At 46.9% G+C, this 19,202-nt stretch overlaps 1 protein-coding gene across 1 annotated transcript in view; it reads left to right on the top strand.

Annotated features, from left to right (window-relative positions):
- Positions 1 to 19,202, top strand: part of GMDS (GDP-mannose 4,6-dehydratase) — a 570,121-nt gene that overhangs the window by 458,303 nt on the left and 92,616 nt on the right. The window contains exon 8 of the mRNA XM_087820697.1: positions 2,820 to 2,938. Within this exon, the coding sequence (XP_087676823.1) occupies positions 2,820 to 2,938 (119 nt within the window). The remainder of the gene's footprint in view (positions 1 to 2,819; positions 2,939 to 19,202) is intronic.

Genomic DNA, 19,202 nt, shown 5'->3' with positions numbered 1-19,202 from the left:
GACTCTCTATACTTCCTGTACTTGTATGTGTATTTCCTTCACCAGGTTATAGATATTTTTAGTCAAATAGATTTTCAATTTCTTGCTCTCCCTCTTCTCCTTTTGGTTCCCCCATGATGCTAATGTTGTTATGCTTGAAGTTTTCCCAGAGGCCCCTTTACACTAGCTTTATTTTTTTGGATTAGTTTTTTCTTTTTGCTGTTCTGATTGGGTGTTTTTTGCTTCCTTATACTCCAAATCACTGATTTGATTTTTGGCTTCATGTACCCTAATGTTGATTCCCTGTGAATTTTTCTTCATTTTAGTTAGTGTATCCTTCATTTCTTTTTTTAACGATTTCCATGTCCTGATTTATGTTGTTGGAGTTCTCTCTAAGCTCCTCTACTCTTCCCCTGATTTCACTGAGCACCCTTGTAACCAGTGTTTAAACTCTGCACCTGGTAGGTTGCTTGTCTCCATTTTGTTTAGTTCTTTTTCTGGAGTCTTGTTCTGTTCTTTCATCTGGGACGTGTTTCTTTGACTCCTCATTTTGGCACCCTCCCTGTGTTTGTTTCTATGTATTAGGTAGAGCTGCTACATCTCCCAGGCTTGGTAGAGCGGCCTAATGTAGTAGGTGTCCTATAGGGCCCAGTGGCACCGCTTCCCCAATCACCCAAGCTGGGCACTCCAGGTGCCCCTGCCCCCACTGTGTGAACTGTGTACACCCTTCTGTTGTAGCTGAGCCTTGATTGCTGTTGGCACATCAAGGAAAGTGATTTAACCCCAGACTGATTGGCTGCAAGGACTGGCTGTGACCACTGACCACTGTGGAGGATCAGCTGAGGAGCGGCCCTCCCCACAGAGCACAGCTTCCTTCAGCAGGGCTCTAGTACCTACTGAGTCCACCCCTTGAGTGTGTCACTGTGGAGGTGGTTCGGTGGTGGTACTTGTATGTCATCTAAAGCTGTGCACCAGGTGTGCTGGCTCTGGGGCCTCCTGGGAGGTGCAGGCCAAGTCAGCCATCACCTCTGTTCTGCCCAGAGCCACCCACCTTGAGTTATAAAGTGATCTACAAACAAACGGCTGCTACTTGTGCTGGGCTTGGAGATGACCAGGAGAGGCCAAGCTGCAAACCATGGCTGGCTGCTGCTAGTGCCTGGCCTAGGGCCACTTAGTGATAGGTACAGAGCTCACTGAAGCCAGATGCTGCTTGTTTGAGAGACTTTAGGAAGGTCTGAAGCGAGAGCCAAGACGGGCCATTCAGATGGGCTTGAAAGTTGGGTGGGGTCTCAGGGAATCACCAGGGCAGGGCAAACTGTGATAGCCAGGTTGATGGAGACTCAGATATGGTGCCTGTCTGCTCTGTGGGGGAAGGACTCAGCAAAGGAACAATGGCCTCTGCCAGCAGTTCTGTCTGGAAGAAAGCTGTCTCCCAGCTCTCATCCTGATACCAAATGGTTCAGTTCCTCCCCATATGTCCCTGGGGCTTTTTGAGCAGCTATTCCAGTGCTGGAGCTCAGAGGGAAGAAGTCAAAGTGAGTCCATGTGCAGGCCTTTTAGGAGGAACTTCCTGGGACTCTAGCAGCCTCAGCCTCCCTCCTCAACCCATGCTGATTTTCACAACCAGAAATTATAGGGTCTTCTCTTCCCAGCACTGGCACCCTGGGCTTGGGGGCCTGGTGTGGGGCTGATACCCTTCACACTTGAGGGGGGACCTCCACAGCCGAGTCATCCCTCTCAATGTTTATCCACCACACCTGGCTGTGGGACCAGCCTGTTCTGTTTCTCTTCTCCCCCTGCCAGTCTTGATGTGTCTTCTTCTTTAAATCCCTAGTTGTAGGACTTCCATTCAGCCAGATTTCAGGGGGTTCTGACTGATGGTTGTGCTGTAGATTAGTTGTAATTTTGATATGGTTGTAGGAGGATGCAAGCACCACATTTACCTATGCTGCCATCTTGACCAGAAGTCCATTAATGATTCTTGATTATTTTGCTTTGTGATGTCACCAAACTGATAAAGTTTTCATTTTGTTGTTAAGAAATTTTGTTCTGTTTTGGGGGTAAACATCTGTCTTTAAAAGACTTTTCTTTCTCTTCTATCCATGATACGAAGGTAAATTAAACAATGCTTTTTGAACTCCTAAGTGTACTACAGTAAGGTTATTTGCCACAGATACTCTTCAGTATCTTGTTCCTCTAAATTGCAGTCCGAGGACCTGAGAATCACCCTGGATGTTAAAGATAAAGATGCCTAAAGCAGGTTCTCTGCTAAGTCCGCCAGGCATCCACACGGAGATGTTCCCCACGTCACTGATGCACATTAACGTTTGAGAACCACCACTCTGGTGGCAAGAGTATTGTATTGAATTCATGGTTGGTTTCTAGCTGTATGTGTTAAAGTATATAAACAGGGAGACTATTAACTGGGTGGCTCTGATGCCTTGGCAGCCACATGAGTAAGCCAGAGCCTGAGCCAGACTCCTCCACTCGAATCCAGGAAAATGAAACGTAAGAACAACCAGTCACAGCCAACTGGCTTGGCTTTCCCAAATAAGGCAACTGCATAACCTGTAGCCAATCAGTTCATTTCTTTACTTCACTTCCGTGTCTACTTTATAAGAACCTTGCCCCTAGCTCTTGGTGGAGCACTCCTAACAATCTTTGGTTTAACCTGCTCCATTCAAATAGAAGTATGATCAAATAAATTCTTTTTTAAAAAAAAATAATGTGCCTCAGTTTACGTTTTAACAATGTCTGTACCCAATTATGTGCATTTGATAACATGACATTTCCCAGCGGCAGCTGGCTGCAGCTCTAACCCGGATTTGCCTTCTCTCCAGGCTATGTGGCTGATGCTGCAGACTGATGAGCCAGAGGATTTTGTCATAGCTACTGGGGAAGTCCACAGTGTCCGGGAGTTTGTAGAGAAGTCTTTTTTGCACATTGGAAAAACCATTGTGTAAGTATAATGAGAGCTGGTTCCTGGTCGCTCACAGACGTGCTGGCAGGGTCGCGTGCGCCTGCTGTTCTGCCCAGTCCTGTCCCCTCTTCCTCTGGTGTAAAGCGCTGCAGGCGGTTTCAGCCTGGAGCAGGGGCTTTCTCACTCACTGCATCCAGCTTCAGTATATTTTATGGGAGTGTTTATCACCATCCAAACAGTCTTTTTAAAATTTCTTTTGTCTTTTTTATTTTTTAATTTTTTTTACTTTTTGAAAGGTTTTAAGTCTTTTATTATGGTTTATATGTGGTGTACTATGATTTTACTGTAGCTAATTGTACTCTTACCAGTCAATATGGTAACGTTACACAATCTTTTTTAATACTTTCAATTTATATTTTAAAATTGTGAAACCATTGAAAACTTACTGAAAAGTTTCAACTGCATTAAAAACAATCTTCTTTTTTCTGAACCATAGAGAGTAGGTTGCCATCCTGATGCCCCATCACCCAGGACTTCTGTGTGTATTCCCTGAAAACACAGACATTTTTTCACATAAACGCAGTGCAAACATCAATATCCAGAAATTCACCATGACAAACGGCTACCATCTAATCATCGACTCTGACTGGAGTTTTGCCAGTTGAGTGAAAGCTCTACTGTACAGGGTTGGGCCAAAGTAGGTTTACATTTGTGGGTACACAAAACACAGAGTTTATTCTTGTATTCTTATTTCTTAATTATTGTATGGTTTTCCATACAAACAACTATAAACCTACTTTTGCCACACCCTGCATATGAAAGTGATCTGGTTTATACTCATACATTCACTTTTGCATTAGAAAATTTTGAAGCAGATTTTTATTGGAATAGTTGAAAGATTTCTGGGAAATCATTATACATGGAAGATTGGAAGATTCTTTTTTGGGAATTTTTTTACTATGGTAAAAAATGTATATAACAAAATTTACAATTTTAAACATTTTTATTTTATTTTTTTATAAATGTTTTATTTTTATTACACTTGCAATTCAATATTATATTAGTTTCAGGTCTACAGCGTAGTGATTAGACATTTATATAATTTATGAAGTGATCTGGATAAGTCTAGTGCACGTCTGATATGATATTGTTGTTACATTATTATTGATTAAGTTCCCTATGCATACCTTGCATCTCGGGGACTGTTTTCATAACTGACAATGTGTATTTCTCAACCTTCTCACCTTTTCACCCATCCCTCCAGCCTCCCCCCTCTGGCGACCCTCACTTTGTTCTCTGTATCAGTGAGTGTTCGTTTATCTTGTTTGTTTAATTTGTTCTTTGGATTCCACATATAAATGAACTTACGTGGTGTTTGTCTTCCTCTGTCTGACTTACCTCATGTAGCACGATACCCTCTAGTCCGTCTATGTAGTCACAGGTGGTAAGATCTCACTTTTCAGGGCTAATATTCCAGTGTATATAATGCACTGCCTCTTTATTCAGTCCTCTATCAGTGGGCACTTAAGTTGTTCCCATACCTTGGCTATGGTAAATAATGCTGCAGTGAACACAGGGGTGCATATCCCTTTTCGAATTAATGTCTTGGATTTCTTTAGATAAATACCCAGAAGTGGAATTGCTGGGTCATGTGTTAGTTCTATTTTTAATTTTTTGAGGGACCACTCTGCTGTTTCCCATGCAGGCTGCACCAATTTGCATCCCACCGACAGTGCAGGAAGGTTCCCATTTCTCCACACCCTCGCCAGCACTTGCTGTTTGTTGATTATTGATGGCAGCCATTCTGACATGTTAGGTGATATCTCACTGTGGTTTTAATATCATTTCTTTTATGATTAGTAACACTGAGCATCTTTTTCATATGTATGTCCTCTTTGGAGAAGTGTCTGTTCAGGTCCTCTGCCCGGTTTTTAATCAAGGATTTTAAAAAAGAGAGAGAGAGAGAGTACCTACCTCAGAGCTGTGGTGTGAAGACGAAGTGGGTTGACGTAAGTGACGCGCCTAACAGCGCCTCATGCCCTGCACCCTGTGTAAGTGTTTGCTGTCACTGAAGTGGGTAACTGGTTGAAAATACCATTTGTCAACAGTGAATAAAAGGGACAAGTAAAATGCAGACACAATAAGATTGGGCAACTGATTATATCTGGGGGACAATAAAAAGTAAAGAAGGTCACACTAATGTGTGAGCAGAGGCGTTAACAGCCACTTAGCAGAAAGGGAGCTGCAGGAGGCGCCAGCGTGCTCTGCTGCCGTGAGACGGGTCGTGGGTCTAAGGAACAGCTGTCTCCAGCACCTGACCCCTCCTGAGCAGTAAGTGGCCGTTTCTCAGAATTATAACACCTTCTCCTGAGTCTCTCTCCTGTAGAGCGTGCTTCTCAGACTCTCATTTTCTGTGGCTCACTTGGGGATCTTGTCAAAATGCAGATTTAGAATCAGTAGATCTGGGTGGGGCCTGAGACTCTGAATTTCTAACAAGACGCCGAGTGGTCCATGGATCACGCTGCTGGTCCATGGATCACGCTGAGAGGCAAGGCCTGAGAGAATTGTAGAGCCTCCAGTTTAGAGTGAACCTTGGCAGTGGCCATGTCCTAGCCCTTGTCACTTTGACCTTGATTTTAGTCACCTGTAACTTTACCTTCCCTGGTGGGCTAGACAGCTCCCAAAGGGCAGACTCTGGTTCTGGCTGATTTCTGTGCCTTTCATTCTGCCCAGTGCAGACACACATTTGGTTTAAAAATCAATATTTTACTGCATCAAAAATGAAAAAGTAATTTTTGGAAGCAGGAGAATTTGATTGTGGAGGTGGTTGCAGGAGGGTAATTTCTAAAAAATGTAAAGACAAAAACTGCAGGGTTTCCCATGAGAACAGGTCAGTACCTGTAACGAGTTCAGTTCATTTTCCTCCTCTCTCCTTTTTCCTCGCCTCTCCAGTACTCATAAGATCATCTACATGCTAGTTGAATTTAATTACGATTGGATTGAATTTATCATCTGACAAAGTGAGGTAAAAAGAGTTCTCTGGACTTTCAATTTCTGCCATTAGTGAATTCAGGAATGCCTCAGAGCAGATGCAGAGCTCAAAACAGCAGGGGTCATAGAACCTACCTTTTTCCTTTCATATGGTTTGAAGGAGATAAACCAAAAGACGTCTGGAATCTCCAAAGTATAAAGCCAGAGTTTCTGGAAATGGCTTCTGGTTCAACCATGACTAAACTGATCTCTAATCTAAGATATTATCTTTGGCAATATAAGTCACCTCACACCAAAGAAAACTATTAGAAACAATAAACAAATACAGTAAAGTTGCAGAATATAAGATTGATGTACAAAAATCCACTGCCTTCCTATATACCAACAACGAAACTTCAGAAAAAGAAATGAAAACAACAATTCATTTTACAATTGCAACCAAAAGAATAAAATACCTAGGAATGTGTTTAACAAAGGATGTGAAAGACCTATATACTGAAAATCACAAAGCATTATTAAAAGAGACTGAAAAAGACACAACAAAATGGGAAAATATTCCGTGTTCATGGATTGGAAGAATCAACATAGTTAAAATGGCCATATTTCCCAAAGCAATATTCAGAATTAATGCAATCCCCATCAAATGCCAATGTCATTTTTTAAAGAAATAGAACAAAAAATCATCAGATTTGTATGGAACCACAAAAGACCCCGAAGAGCCAGAGTAATTCTGAGAAAAAGGAACAAAGCTGGAGGTATCACGCTACCTGGCTTTAAATTATACTACAGAGCTCCGAGAATCAAAACAGCGTGGGATTGGCACAGAGACAGACACACAGAGCAGTGGACAGAATGGAGAGCCCAGATATAACACCACATGGATATGGACAATTTTTGACAAAGGCACCAGTAACACACAACAGAGAAAAGAACTCATCTTCAGTAAACGGTGCTGGGAAACCTGGAAAGCCACGTGCAAAAGACTGAAACTGGGTTACAGTTTGTCCGCACGTATAAAAATTAATGCAAAATGGATCAAAGACCGAAATGTGAGACCTGAAACAATAAGTTACATAGACGAAAACATAGGCACCAAACTTATGGACCTTGGTCGTAGAGAACATTTTATGAACTTGACCCCAAAGGCAAGGGGAGTAAAGGCAAAACTAAATCAATGGGACTGAGTCAAACTAAAACGCTTCTGCTCAGCAAAAGGAACTGACAACCAAACAAACAGGCAGCCAGTGGAATGGGAGATGGTATTTGCAAACAGCTCTGATAAGAGGTTAATATCTAAAATATATGAAGAACTCATACAACTCAACACCAAACAAACAACCCAATCAAAAAGTGGGCAGAGGACCTGAACAGACACCTCTCCCCAGACGACAAACAGCCAATAGATATATGAAAATATGCTCAACCTCACTAGCAATTAGGGAAATGCCAATAAAAACCACAATGAGATCCCACCTCACGCCTGTTAGAGTGGCTGTTATCAGCAAGACAAGCAATAGGAAGTGCTGGGGAGGCTGTGGAGAAAGGAGCCTCACTCACTGCTGTGGGAATGGAGACTGGTACGGCCACTGTGGAAAGCAGTCTGGGATTCCTCAAAAAACTAAGACTTGAGCTACCATACAACCCAGCAATCCCTCTCCTGGGTATATACCCCCAAAAACTTGAAAACATGTATTCACAAAGACATGTGCACCCCTATGTTCAGCGCAGCATTATTCATGGAGGCCCAGACATGGAGACCGCCAAAGTGCCCTGCGACAGAGGACTGGATAGAGAAGATGTGGACATGTGCACAGTGGAATAGTACTCAGCCATGACAAAGGATGGAACACTGCCATTTGCGACAACATGGGTGGACCTTGTAGATACTATGCTAAATGAAATAAATCAGTCAAAAAAAGCTAAGAACCATATGAGTTCACTCATATGTGGGATATAAAACTGGAACTGGTGGACACAGCAGTGTGGTGGCTGCCAGAGGGAAGGGGATAGGAGGGGGTGGGGAGTAGATGGAAGCAAACAGGTGATGAAGATTTGACTTTGGGGGGTGTGCACACAATGCAATATACAGATCTTGTATCATAGAGATGTACACTTGAAGCCTATATGATCTTGTTAACCAGTATCACCCCAATAAATTTAATTTAAAAAGTCCCCTCAGAGCCTAAGGAGCGCTGTCATTTACCCATTAATTGTTATGTCCCCAGCTCCACCAGCTCGTGATGAATCAGGCTCTTTCAAATCAACTAACAATTTAATTTATAAAGTAGTTTGCTTACTTCAAAAATTATAATAGCAGCCTATCAAAATAACCTTGGAAACGGGAGAATGTTGAAGAGCTTATCTTTTTGGAAACGTTGACCCTGATTTTCTCTAACATTTTGCATTTTAAAACAGTTGGTGTTACTTAAATCCCAACACTAAGTGAAAGTCCATAGACCCATAACCAGTATCATTTTCTGTAGTAGTTTCACGGTAATTTGTTTGAGTTGCAATATGTAGAGCAAAATTTTTTAATTAGAATCACTTTACATGTCATTTTTTATTCCCTTACATTTCTTTCGTACCTAGCTACCTGACTTACAAATTTGAGTAAAAACATTGTACAAGAAACTAATTATATTAGAGGAGATTAAGAATAGAAGGCAGAAACATGGCCTTGATGCTGGGAGTTGAACTGTTGAATAAAAATAAAAAGCAGAAGGATATTAAATAATCTCGCACTGCAGTTTAGTCGCCCGGTACCTTTATGCCTTCTATTTTATTTCTTAAATCAGATATTTCATGTTTTGAGGAATTCCCCATATTCTTTTGTGGACTTAAAGATGCATGGTGGATTGGTTGTGTTGGGGTTGAGTTTTTACGTTTTTAATATAGAATTCACACTGCTGTTAAATGGCACCCAAAGCTCTTACTGAGAGTGCACTTTAGAAGTGAACGGCCTGCGCTCTAAGTGGAAGCCACTTCACACCTTGTTTTCGTGAACTAGGGCCCCTTTTGTCTGTGTTCTCCAAAGCAGCCAGCATGACATTTTATTATTAGGTGTCTTCTGTTAAGCTCCAAAAATTGTGACGGATGATATATATAAATTCTTATTTTTTCAATGTGTGAGGTATTCGTGCAAATAAAGCCTTGAGCATAACGAAAGCATTTATATTAGGAAGGAGAGAAAAGTGAATGAGCATTTTTACTCATCAGAATTCTGTTGTTCTTAAGGGACTGAAACTGGGTTCCGAGTGGCCTCGGGGACATTTGGGTCCAGGATCTGCAGCTCTGACCTACTTCTCTGCCTTCTGACTGTACTGCTCTTGGAATTCTTGGAATGCCACCTTCGTTCCCTCAGCGCGTCCCCGTGACAGAGGATGTCATGGACAGTGTTTCTGAGGACGCACCTAACAGTCAAAGAGGAATAGGACCGTTTTGGATAGCTCCCACCTGAGAGAAATCCCAAGGAAGGACGCTGACTGTCCCCTTTGGGCCCTGTGGTCACCTCTAGACCAGTCCCTGGAGCCCGAGTTTGGGGTGGGCCCTGAGGCTCTGTCCTGTTGTCAGGGAGAGGACTCTACGCTGGGAGCCCCGCAGGCGTCCCGGGTGCGTGTGCCCGGAGAGGAGCAGGGCCCACGGCGGGGACGGTACTCTAGAGTGAAGGCAGCGGGGGTCACTGGGCAGACAAAACGGCATGTTCACTGTAGCCCCACGCGTGCCGTGAGCTGCAGCCCGGTCAGCTTAACGTCAGGGCCGGGGGCCGTCCGCAGAGAGGGGAAGAGGCGCAGTGAAGCTGCGACCCCCGACGGCTGCTCCGCAGTGAGTGGCGCAGCCGGGGCTGAGCGCCTGTCTCCCACGCGGACGCCTTTCCTACCGCGCTCCCGTCCCTCAGAAGCTTTGTGACGCGATGTTTCGCTGCAAACAGTGAAGTCACATGGCCAGCAAACAACTTGCTAAGCTAGCCCTCGGCCTGCGTGCCTCTCGAGAGAGAAGCCCGACCACGGTGCAGAGGGGCCTCAGAAGCGAAGCCTCGGGCTGAGCACTCAAGAGCCCCAGCTCTGATGGAGAGAGATCTGAAGGACCTGTGAAGGGTGGCTTTTCCCGGCATGTCACTCTGGCCTGTCACTGGAAGCAGAGCCCCTGCTGTGCTGTCCTGTCCTGTCCCAAAGCCCCTAGTGCCTGGAGCCCATCCAGGCTGCGAGGGAAGGAGGTAGGGCTGGTGTCCGCTCCCCACGGGTGTGTCCCCGTGCGCACAGCGGCTGGGTGCGGTGGGGCTCCGTAACACCCACGCCCTGAGCCCAGAGGGAGACCCAGGGGCCAGCCTGTCTGAACGTCCTTCCACGAGTGCCCATTGTCTCCTAACTTCCCCACGTAAGGACAGCAGGAACTCCTTCCCCAGGACTCCTTCTCACACGGTGGCGACAGCCCTGTGGAAGCCACCGTGCTTCCTATCCCAGGAGCTACCAAGGAGGGATGACAAGGACCTCAGCTGATACCAAGGGACAGAGATGGCGAGGACGGGCCGACCCAAGGGAGACACAGTCAACAGCACTCGTTGAATGATTGGACAGAGTGGGTGAAGGAGAGCTTGATTAGGGGGCCGTCACGTGAGACGGAAGCCTGGCTGGTTTGGCTCAGTGGTTAGAGCATCAGCAGACTAAAGGGTCGGGTTCGATTCGATTCGATTCGATTCTGGCCAAGGGCACGTGCCTTGGTAGCAGGCCCGATCCCCAGTTGGGGCGTGTCCGGGAGGCAACCAATCCATGTGTCTCTCTCACATCGATGTTTCTCGTCTCTCTCTCTCTCCCTCTCCCCCTTCCACTCTCTCTGAAAAGCAATGGAGAAAATATCCCCAGGTAAGAATTAAACAAAAGAAAAGTGAGAAAACTTACTTTCCTCCCATCATTTTTACCCACTGTGGTGTTTGTGGGTAAAGGAAGGTGAGAGAGATTTTCTCTGCACTTCTGGACTTTCTCTAACTCGTGTTACATGCCTTTCATATCAGACACACTGATCAATATCTGACCATTCTCACTTTAGCTGTTTTAAGATCTGTTGTCACTTCTCATTTCTGCTCCTATTTTTGAAAATATCTGTTGTGATTTTCACTGAAGAAGCCTGTAAAATGTGTTGCCATCTACATATTTAGATTTGGCACAGATATTTGCTCTTGAAGTCTTTGACATCGTTCAAGTGATTTTTGCTTTGAAGTTACCAGGGGATAGCACATTCGTTTGCATTTGGATGAGTAGAAGACGCTCCGGGCAGGTCGGCCCCTCGCGCAGTCCTGAAGGGAGCTGAGGTTCCCAGCTGGCCATGGGTACTGAGGAGGCAGCTTTGTGAGCCAGGCGTTTTCTCCTAAGAACATTACAGGGTGTGCATTTGTTTGTTTGGAGGAGGTTGCATTGTTGGTGTTGTTTTAGTGTTTTCTTTTGCCTTTCACTTTCTCATTCGTTTATTACTGAGTAGTGTGAGAAGGAAACTCCTCTTCCACGGTTCCAGTGATAGTAGCATAACCAGCAGGCAATTACTCGTCTCGACTGACCTTCTGCCATTCATCTTGCTAGGTTTGGAAGTTGTGAGAGCAGCCTGCGACCTGTGAGACCACTGTCCGCTGCTTGGGGCGGGGCCCGACGTCCCGCCAGTGGAAGTACCGTCATGGCTGTGATACTGTATCTACATTTCAGTAAAAACAGCGAGGGCAAGAATTATTATACAGTTTAAAAGAAACTCATTTCTAAAATCTGCTGGCTGGCATACTGACGTTCTGAGTGCCTCACATTCTTTCCCTGCTAGGGAATTGTTCCGGGGGGGGACTTCTGAGCCCTGGCCCTGGAGCACGAGGGGAGAGGACTGTGGAAGAGGGGCCTGTGTGTGGAGCTTCTCGTATGGCTCCTGCACTCCTGCGCCGGGCAGGCGGGACTGTTAGGTCGCACGTGGGAAAAACACATCCTTCCAGTCCGGCATTTCTGAGAAACAGGTTTTCTCGTGACACTTCCAGGGCTCCTAGGGGAAAGCCGGGAGAAGGACATTACGTGGGCCTGCACCTCTCCTCTGGGAATGTCACGCCTGTAGGTGTGCACAGGTGCACCAAGCATTCCTCCCCTGACCAGCGCCTGGGAGCCCCTGACCCCCACCCAGCCTTCCCCCATTGCTACCTGTTTCTTTGATGGCCATATCTAGTGAGCGAAGCCTGAGCTGCTGAGTGATAGAAATGCAGCCCTTGTGAGACACCCACCAGGCAGAATCTGTCGCTGGAGCTTGGAACTCACTCACTGGGAAGCCTGCAGAGCTATTCCTGAGCGCAGGGACTGTGGGAACTTCCTGGACATACTCTAAATAGAACCAAGCCTTCGGAAGTAACTGCATAGGGTTTAATAATCACAAAGAGATTTGGACTTTTCATATAAGCTTCAACTTACCACTGAAAGAGAATTTCACCCCCTCCCTCCCTCCTTTCTTTCTTCTTTGTCTTTGTCTCTGGAAATATAAGCCCTACTATCATTTATAACTTCTAAGATACTTGGGATTTTCACCCATGAAAAACAAACTATAACTGCCTAAAGGGATGTGGCCCTCTCCTGAAGCAGCAGGTTTTGCATTATTAGCAGGTATAGGATCTAATCAGAGCCCTGATGTTTCCTGTGTCTGAGGCTGAGGAGCCCTCATTTCATGTCATGTACAGTTGATGCAACTCACTGGGCAAGCAGGTCGATTTAAATTCTTTAACTGAGGATTCATTAGACCCTCAAAATAACCACTGCCTCTACATGTTGCCGAATGAAACAGCCAGCATAGTACCTAACACATAGTAGGTGCTCAGTAAACATGCTCTCTGCCCACTCGTTTTTCTCTCACACCCAGACTTATCTAAGAGGATCAGAGGCATTTTCTTGTCCTGAGACATGTAGACTCTAAGTGGGCGACCATGGGAACCTATTCTTTACAAACAGGTACAAATAGATTGTGTTATCATGCCAATTTATTATATCAGCACCAAAGCAACAGCACATGATCCGGAGCAGAGTGGTGCCTGTGGAAGGTGGACCTGAGCAGGCCTCTGGCCACAGTGGGAGTCATGGATGGTAGTTAGGAGGAAAGCATTCCGAGTGGGTGGAACGGCATGAGAAAAGGCATGGGGGCAGGAGTTACTAAACTGTGTGGGCAGTGGGCAAGCGGGTAAGCTGGGTTGGACCAGCCTGACCACATTGGGGCACAGGAAGAGATACCCACACCTACTGTGCCTTCCACTTCCCCACACGCACTGTCTAGCTCTTACCTTAGGCATCCTCCTGTGGCCCACACCCTACCTCTAACCACATCCTGCTAGGTGCCCTCCCTAGTCCTCTAACAGCACCCTGTCTGCCCTCTGCCATCATCAATACACTGCACTGTGGTGGCCACTGGGCTCCAAGCCTCTTAAGGACAAAGACCATGGCTTGCTTGCTCATGTGTGTGTCCTGGGTGCCTGGCTTAGCTTACTGCCTAGCATTTAGTAGGTCCTCTGTGCAGATTGTGGAAGGTGGGAGGAGGGGCGATGCACAGATAAAGTTGGCCAAGTGGGGGCTGGGCAGATGAAGAGGCCCTGAACTGTGGCTGCGACTCTCACACAGACCTGGAGCGCTAGTCCTGGGATTGCCACCTTCCCCGGCCCCTGAGCCGGACAAGACCTCCATGTATGCTGCCGACTGCTGTAAGCAGGAGAAACGCCACCTACGTTCCGTGGGAATGGGCCACCTTAGCTAAGTTAAAATAAATAAAAATGCAGCAGGTGGATAGAGCTGGTTACTGTCTGTGAACAGGACAGCATGGGAGCTCTGAGGCGCAAGAGGAAGCCAGCTGCGCATTTCAGTCTCCCTCCGTTGCCTTCTGGTCTGGTGGTGGATTTGGTCTTTTGGCCACCTCATTAGGCACAGCCGTACAAGGCTTTTACCATTGAGTTAATTATACCAGTCGTGTTTGCTATTTAATAGTTTCTCAGTGATGCTGATAGAAAGGAGAAAGCAAGGGAAATATTGCGCAGTTGACAACTCTTACGGAAAATGTTTGGGTTGGAAGTAGGGTATGGGCCACGGGAGGATGCCCCATACAAATGACTGTGCCCTTTCAAGAGAGCCCCCCATTCTGCTCAATTCCACCTGTGAGGGAGAGGTGTCATCTGAGCCCTTCCCCATGAGGCCTTTGGTAGGTTGTTCAGCCCCTTAAACTCCTTTCCCCCCACATAGAAACTGCAGGTTGTATGCCTGCGGGACTCGGCGTGGGGACCCGTCAGCTGACAGTCCCAAAGGCCCGCTGTGAGGGAGGCGAGAGGAAAGGCCGCCATTACTCTAACCGGCGACTTGAGCAGCCTCCACGAACAGTGTGCAGTGGGTTTAAATCTCACATTTCTTATTGTAGTTGACTATTTATTAAGTGCATGTAAAAGCTGGAAACCCATCATTTAAAACAGTTGTTTTTGATGTAAATAAAATGTAGCGAGACTGAGGGTGAATGGAGACGAAGGAGTTTCCACTTTGCAGGATGGAAAGGCCTCTGTCCTCACATGCATACAGCACAGCCTTCACATGGGGCTGACCTTTCAGAATCAGGGCAGGTTTTGTGTTTAAAACAGTGGTCCCTGAACCAAAAATCTGTACCCTGCCCTCCCTCTCCTGTTCTGCCCGACCCCTTTGCGGAGCAGAGCCGCCTCCTACCTTCTCCAGAAACCCTGGGTCATCCCTCCCTCCTCTGCCGGCACCCCTTCCTCACTGCTCCTGCCCATCACATCTTGACACTTTGAAATCCAACCATCTTTTTAAAATGTACCCCCACCGACACTCATTCCTTCCAGACCCTGCCCTTCCTCTCGCCTCCCTGCTGGGCTAACATGTACCAGAGAGCTGCCTCCTCACTGCCTCCCTTCCCCCCCCCGCAGGCCAGTCACCTCTGCCCCAGACTCCATCAAAGCTGCTCTTTCTAACGTCCCCAGGGGCCTAAGCCCACGGACCTGTTTCAGCTCTCGAATCCCCAGCACCTGGCAGTGGAACCCTCCCTCCCTTGGCACACACCGCTCCCCCCTTCTCCACCTGTCCGGAGCGTGCCTGCCCTCCCTGCTTCTCCACCCGTCCCCAGGGTGCCTGCCCTCCCCCCTTCTCCACCCATCCCCAGGGTGCCTGCCCTCCCCCCTTCTCCACCCGTCCCCAGGGTGCCTGCCCTCCCCCCTTCTCCACCCATCCCCAGGGTGCCTGCCCTCCCCCAGGGTGCCTGCCCTCCCCCCTTCTCCACCCGTCCCCAGGGTGCCTGCCCTCCCCCCTTCTCCACCCATCCCCAGGGTGCCTGCCCTCCCCCAGGGTGCCTGCCCTCCCCCCTTCTCCACCCATCCCCAGGGTGCCTGCCCTCCCCCAGGGTGCCTGCCCTCCCCCCTTCTCCACCTGTCCGGAGGGTGCCTGCTCTCCCTGGCCGGCGCCCCCGTCTGCAGACTCCATCGCCTGCCCTTCCTCAATGGGCAGCTTCCTCTGTGGAGGGTGTGGCAGCCGGAGCGTCAGTGGCTGTCCAGAAGGCAGAGTGGGGGCAGATGTGCGGGAGGGAAGCACTGGGTTTTCAGGGCAGGTGGGCCGAGCAGAAGCCCTGGGGCAGAGCTCCGGCTGGGCAGGCCTTGTAGAGGGAGCCACAGGAGGGCCTTGGTCGGTCAGCCTGAGGTTGTAATGCTCCTGTTGGTAATGAGTTTTTCCTTCATTATAGTGTTTTGTTTCCCCCCAGTTAATTTAGCATAATTTAAACTCCAGTCATTCTCCAGGAATTGTCAGAAAGCCCAGCAGTTTCCCGCCTCCACCCTCCCGCTACATCCTCGCTGCCACTGGAGAAACTCCGTGGCCCCGCGGGCAGAGGCCCTTGTCCTGGTTCACCTCCGCTGGTGTTTGCCCGCTGTTCTGTTCTCTCTGGACAGTCCCGTCTGTCACACTGTTGCACCTGCTGCTTTTGCATTTAGCTCCATGCTTCTAAGTAACATATTTTTATTGCTGGCTCTTGACCTTTTTTCCTTCTAGACATTATCTACCTGTTGGCCTCCTCTTACTCAAAACAAGGGTTTTGATCTCTTTCCTTCCCTTGCCCCATCCCTCCTTTCGCTTAACACTGTCGTTATATTTTAATTTTAGGTTACTTAGTGTTACGTTATCATGACTGATCAATGTTATTCATTCTAGTAAACCACAGTTACTTTTTCTTTCCTGTACAGTTGTCACTTTATCATCGCTAACTGCCCCCAAGGTCGCCCAGCCCGTGGGTTACTCTCTCCGCCTATCTTTCTGTAGCGGGCCTCTGGTGACCTCCTTCATGCTCATCAGAGGGTTCTCTTAGCCACTCGCCTAAGCTGGGTCTCCTATTTGCTGGCATCTTTTAAAAAACTCCTTGGTTTGGTGAAACAAAATCTTAATGAATTTCAAGCCTAGTCCCACCCGTTAGTTTTGTTTGGGGGGTGGGGCCCCTTCTCTCTGGAAATGGTCCTTCTTTTGCTCTGATCAGCTCTCCTGATTTACTTTTAGGTAATTACTTGCTCTGCTCCGTTTTCTGTCCTCTCTGGAAACCCCATTATACTGACCTCTTGAGGCCGTCTTCTGATTTTTGTCTCCCTTCTGAGATTTTATGTCTACAGTTTTTTGCTCTACTTTCTGGGAGATTTCTTCAACTCTATCTTCACAATCTTCTCTTGAATTTTTAATTTCTGAATTTTTTTTCAATTTCTAAAATCTTTTTCTTAACTGTCCTTTGTTCTATAGTATCTTGTTTCTTTGACACCGTCTCTGAGCGTCTTAATGGTGGTGTATGTGTGTTTCTTAATTATCTTCCTTCATTGTTCTGTTTCCTTTCCAGTTGCTGCGTTTTGATTTGTTGTGATTTGTCTTTCATGTATGTGGTTTTGCTCACGTCTGTCTGGTAATCCTTGGTTTTCCGCTCATGTCTAAAAGGTGGGCTTACCAGCTAATTGGGAGTTCCTGAGAACATGGAGCTCGTTGGCTGCGTCTCTGTAGGGAGACTCGACAGGCCCGTTTAGGTAGAGAACCTCTGACTCCCTGAGAAGAGTCCCAGTCTCCTCCCTGGAAGGAGCTGAGCCTGCAGCCAGCACCCCCACTGCTGGGCAGTCTCAGCATGTACTTCACTTACTCTTTCCCTGTTCTCAGCACAGTGTCCCCACCCTTCACTGGGCCCCGTGACCTTCAGTCCGGGGACCTTCTCCTCCAGAAATGGTGAGGCGGCTGCCAGACGCTGGGATATGGCAGAGGGGCTAGGCGCCAGCCTGGGTCTCCAGCAGAGCGGTCATCAGCCCACCCTTCTGAACGTGTGGGGGCCCCACAAGTATGAATTGGTTCACTCTTGGCTTCACCACCGCAGGCTCCGGGTCTGTTTTCTGGGGCTCCTGCTAAATTCTTGACCACTCATCCATCTGCTCTCCAGCTGCCAGAACTGGTTTCTCCTTTCTTTGGTGTTCCTTCTGCCCTTGTGAGCCAAGTCTTTTTCTGAAAGGCATCTGGGGGGGAGCAACCATGTGTGCAGACAACCATCTTTATCCAGAACCTAGTAATTCTTCCAGGACGAGTTATGTTGTTTGCTAAATTTTAGCCTCTGGCAGCCTCTTACTATATCTGTGTCCTAATGAAATAGTGTTTAAAATAATTTCTGAGAGCCTTGTGATGGTCAGGCTTCAAGGAGAAGATTGCTCCCTCCACCCAGCTGTGTCTCTTCACCTTACCCAGTCATTGTGCTTTTGTTCCTTAAAGAGATTCCTAGTTGAGATCTTAATAGCACCTCATCTTGCCTTGTTGTGCCAAAGTCTGGTATTTTGCAGTGCTTTTTAATGCTTATGAGGAGCCAACAATTTATTTTAAAGATTGAATTACACAAGACTCCTGTTCCTTGAGCTGTTGATCCAAACGAGTGGTTAGCAATTCTGTTAATTAGCTAAATCCTTTACTCCCTGTCAGGGTATAGTCATTTCACAAACACAGAGATCTGCTGAGAGTCATAACATTACTTGTTAGGACAAGTTACCTGTTACCTTCTACTTGTTAATACAAGTGTTTCGTGTATTGTTGTAACAATGTTTTTTGGCCCTTAGCCGAAACTTTTGCTTGTTGCTCTCGTGCAGATCTAGTGCAAATTAGAAAGTGGTTTTTGCCAGCTCAGTTCTGCTTTGAGCCGTTTCCTGGTTGCAGCTGATTGTTCGGTGCTGCTGTAGTAATCGCAGGGGCTTCAGGCCCTTCCAGGCAGTTAGACTGTAGACAGCCTTCGCAAAGGGGCGGCCCCGCAGACGGCATTCGGACAGAGCGCAGACCCACAGGTTTAACTTGCAGACTCCTTCCTTCAGTCTTTTCCCATTTCAGCTACTGTTACAAATTTCACAGGTTAGCATATGTCTGCAGAGCAATCAGAATCAGCAGTGGACAGGCCAGTTAAAGCTGGTGCATGATGCAGGCTGCTGGTGCGGAAGATTAAATGCTGGCCTTTAGTTGAGGGGGACGCTGTGCCACTAACTCATCCCCTAGAGCAGGGTGGGCAACCACTGGCCTCCAGGTCAAACCCCACCTGAGGCCTGATTTTACTGTCCTCTAAGGAGATTTTTACAGGTCTCAGGGTAGTTTTAAAAAAAGATGACAGTAATGAAGACAAGAAAGAAGAGGAAGAATCGAAGGCAGGAGGAAGAGGAGAGGAGGCTCAGCAGTGGCTGTATGCACGTGCTCTGCAAAGCCTCAAAGACTGATTTTTGGGCTCTTTACAGAACCAGTGAGCCCACCCCTAGTCTAGACACCGCTGGCTCAGCCTCACTCCTTTCCTGTCCACACACTTCCCCGGGCATGGAAACTTCTCCAGGTTTTCTCCCTAAGGCTTCAGCAACTTAAATATGTATGTGTGTTTGTGTGTGGTTTCAAAAACATTTAATTGTAGATAGATCTGAATCATCAGCTCTCAGGTGTGTGACATCTAAGTGGATTTACCAGCATAAAGGCCCATGATAGAGTATACCCCTAGCTGCACTGGGAAAACAGCAAAATTATGAACAGTGTATTTGTAAACGCTTTGGCTTTACTTGGAGATACTTTCAGAAAGGTATGTGTTGAACTTGTTTCTCCTTGTAAGTAGTAAGTATAAAATGTAAACAAAATTAAAACATGCTTTTATGATACAAGTATCCTCTTATTTACTGAAAGCCTAACCAAAGAAAGGCTTTTACTTAAACAGTTAACTGTAGAATTAGATAGGAATTTTTAAAAACTAAGACTTTACCAGTGGTTCTTCCTCACTGTAGGCTTTCTCATCTCACAGCATTTCCATC

This window comes from Miniopterus natalensis, chromosome 9, assembly GCF_054644295.1.
Source record: "Miniopterus natalensis isolate mMinNat1 chromosome 9, mMinNat1.hap1, whole genome shotgun sequence".
In the NCBI taxonomy this organism is placed as follows: domain Eukaryota; kingdom Metazoa; phylum Chordata; class Mammalia; order Chiroptera; family Miniopteridae; genus Miniopterus; species Miniopterus natalensis.
The sequence above is the reverse complement of the archived record's forward strand: the minus strand, read 5'-3'. Positions and strand labels throughout refer to the sequence as shown.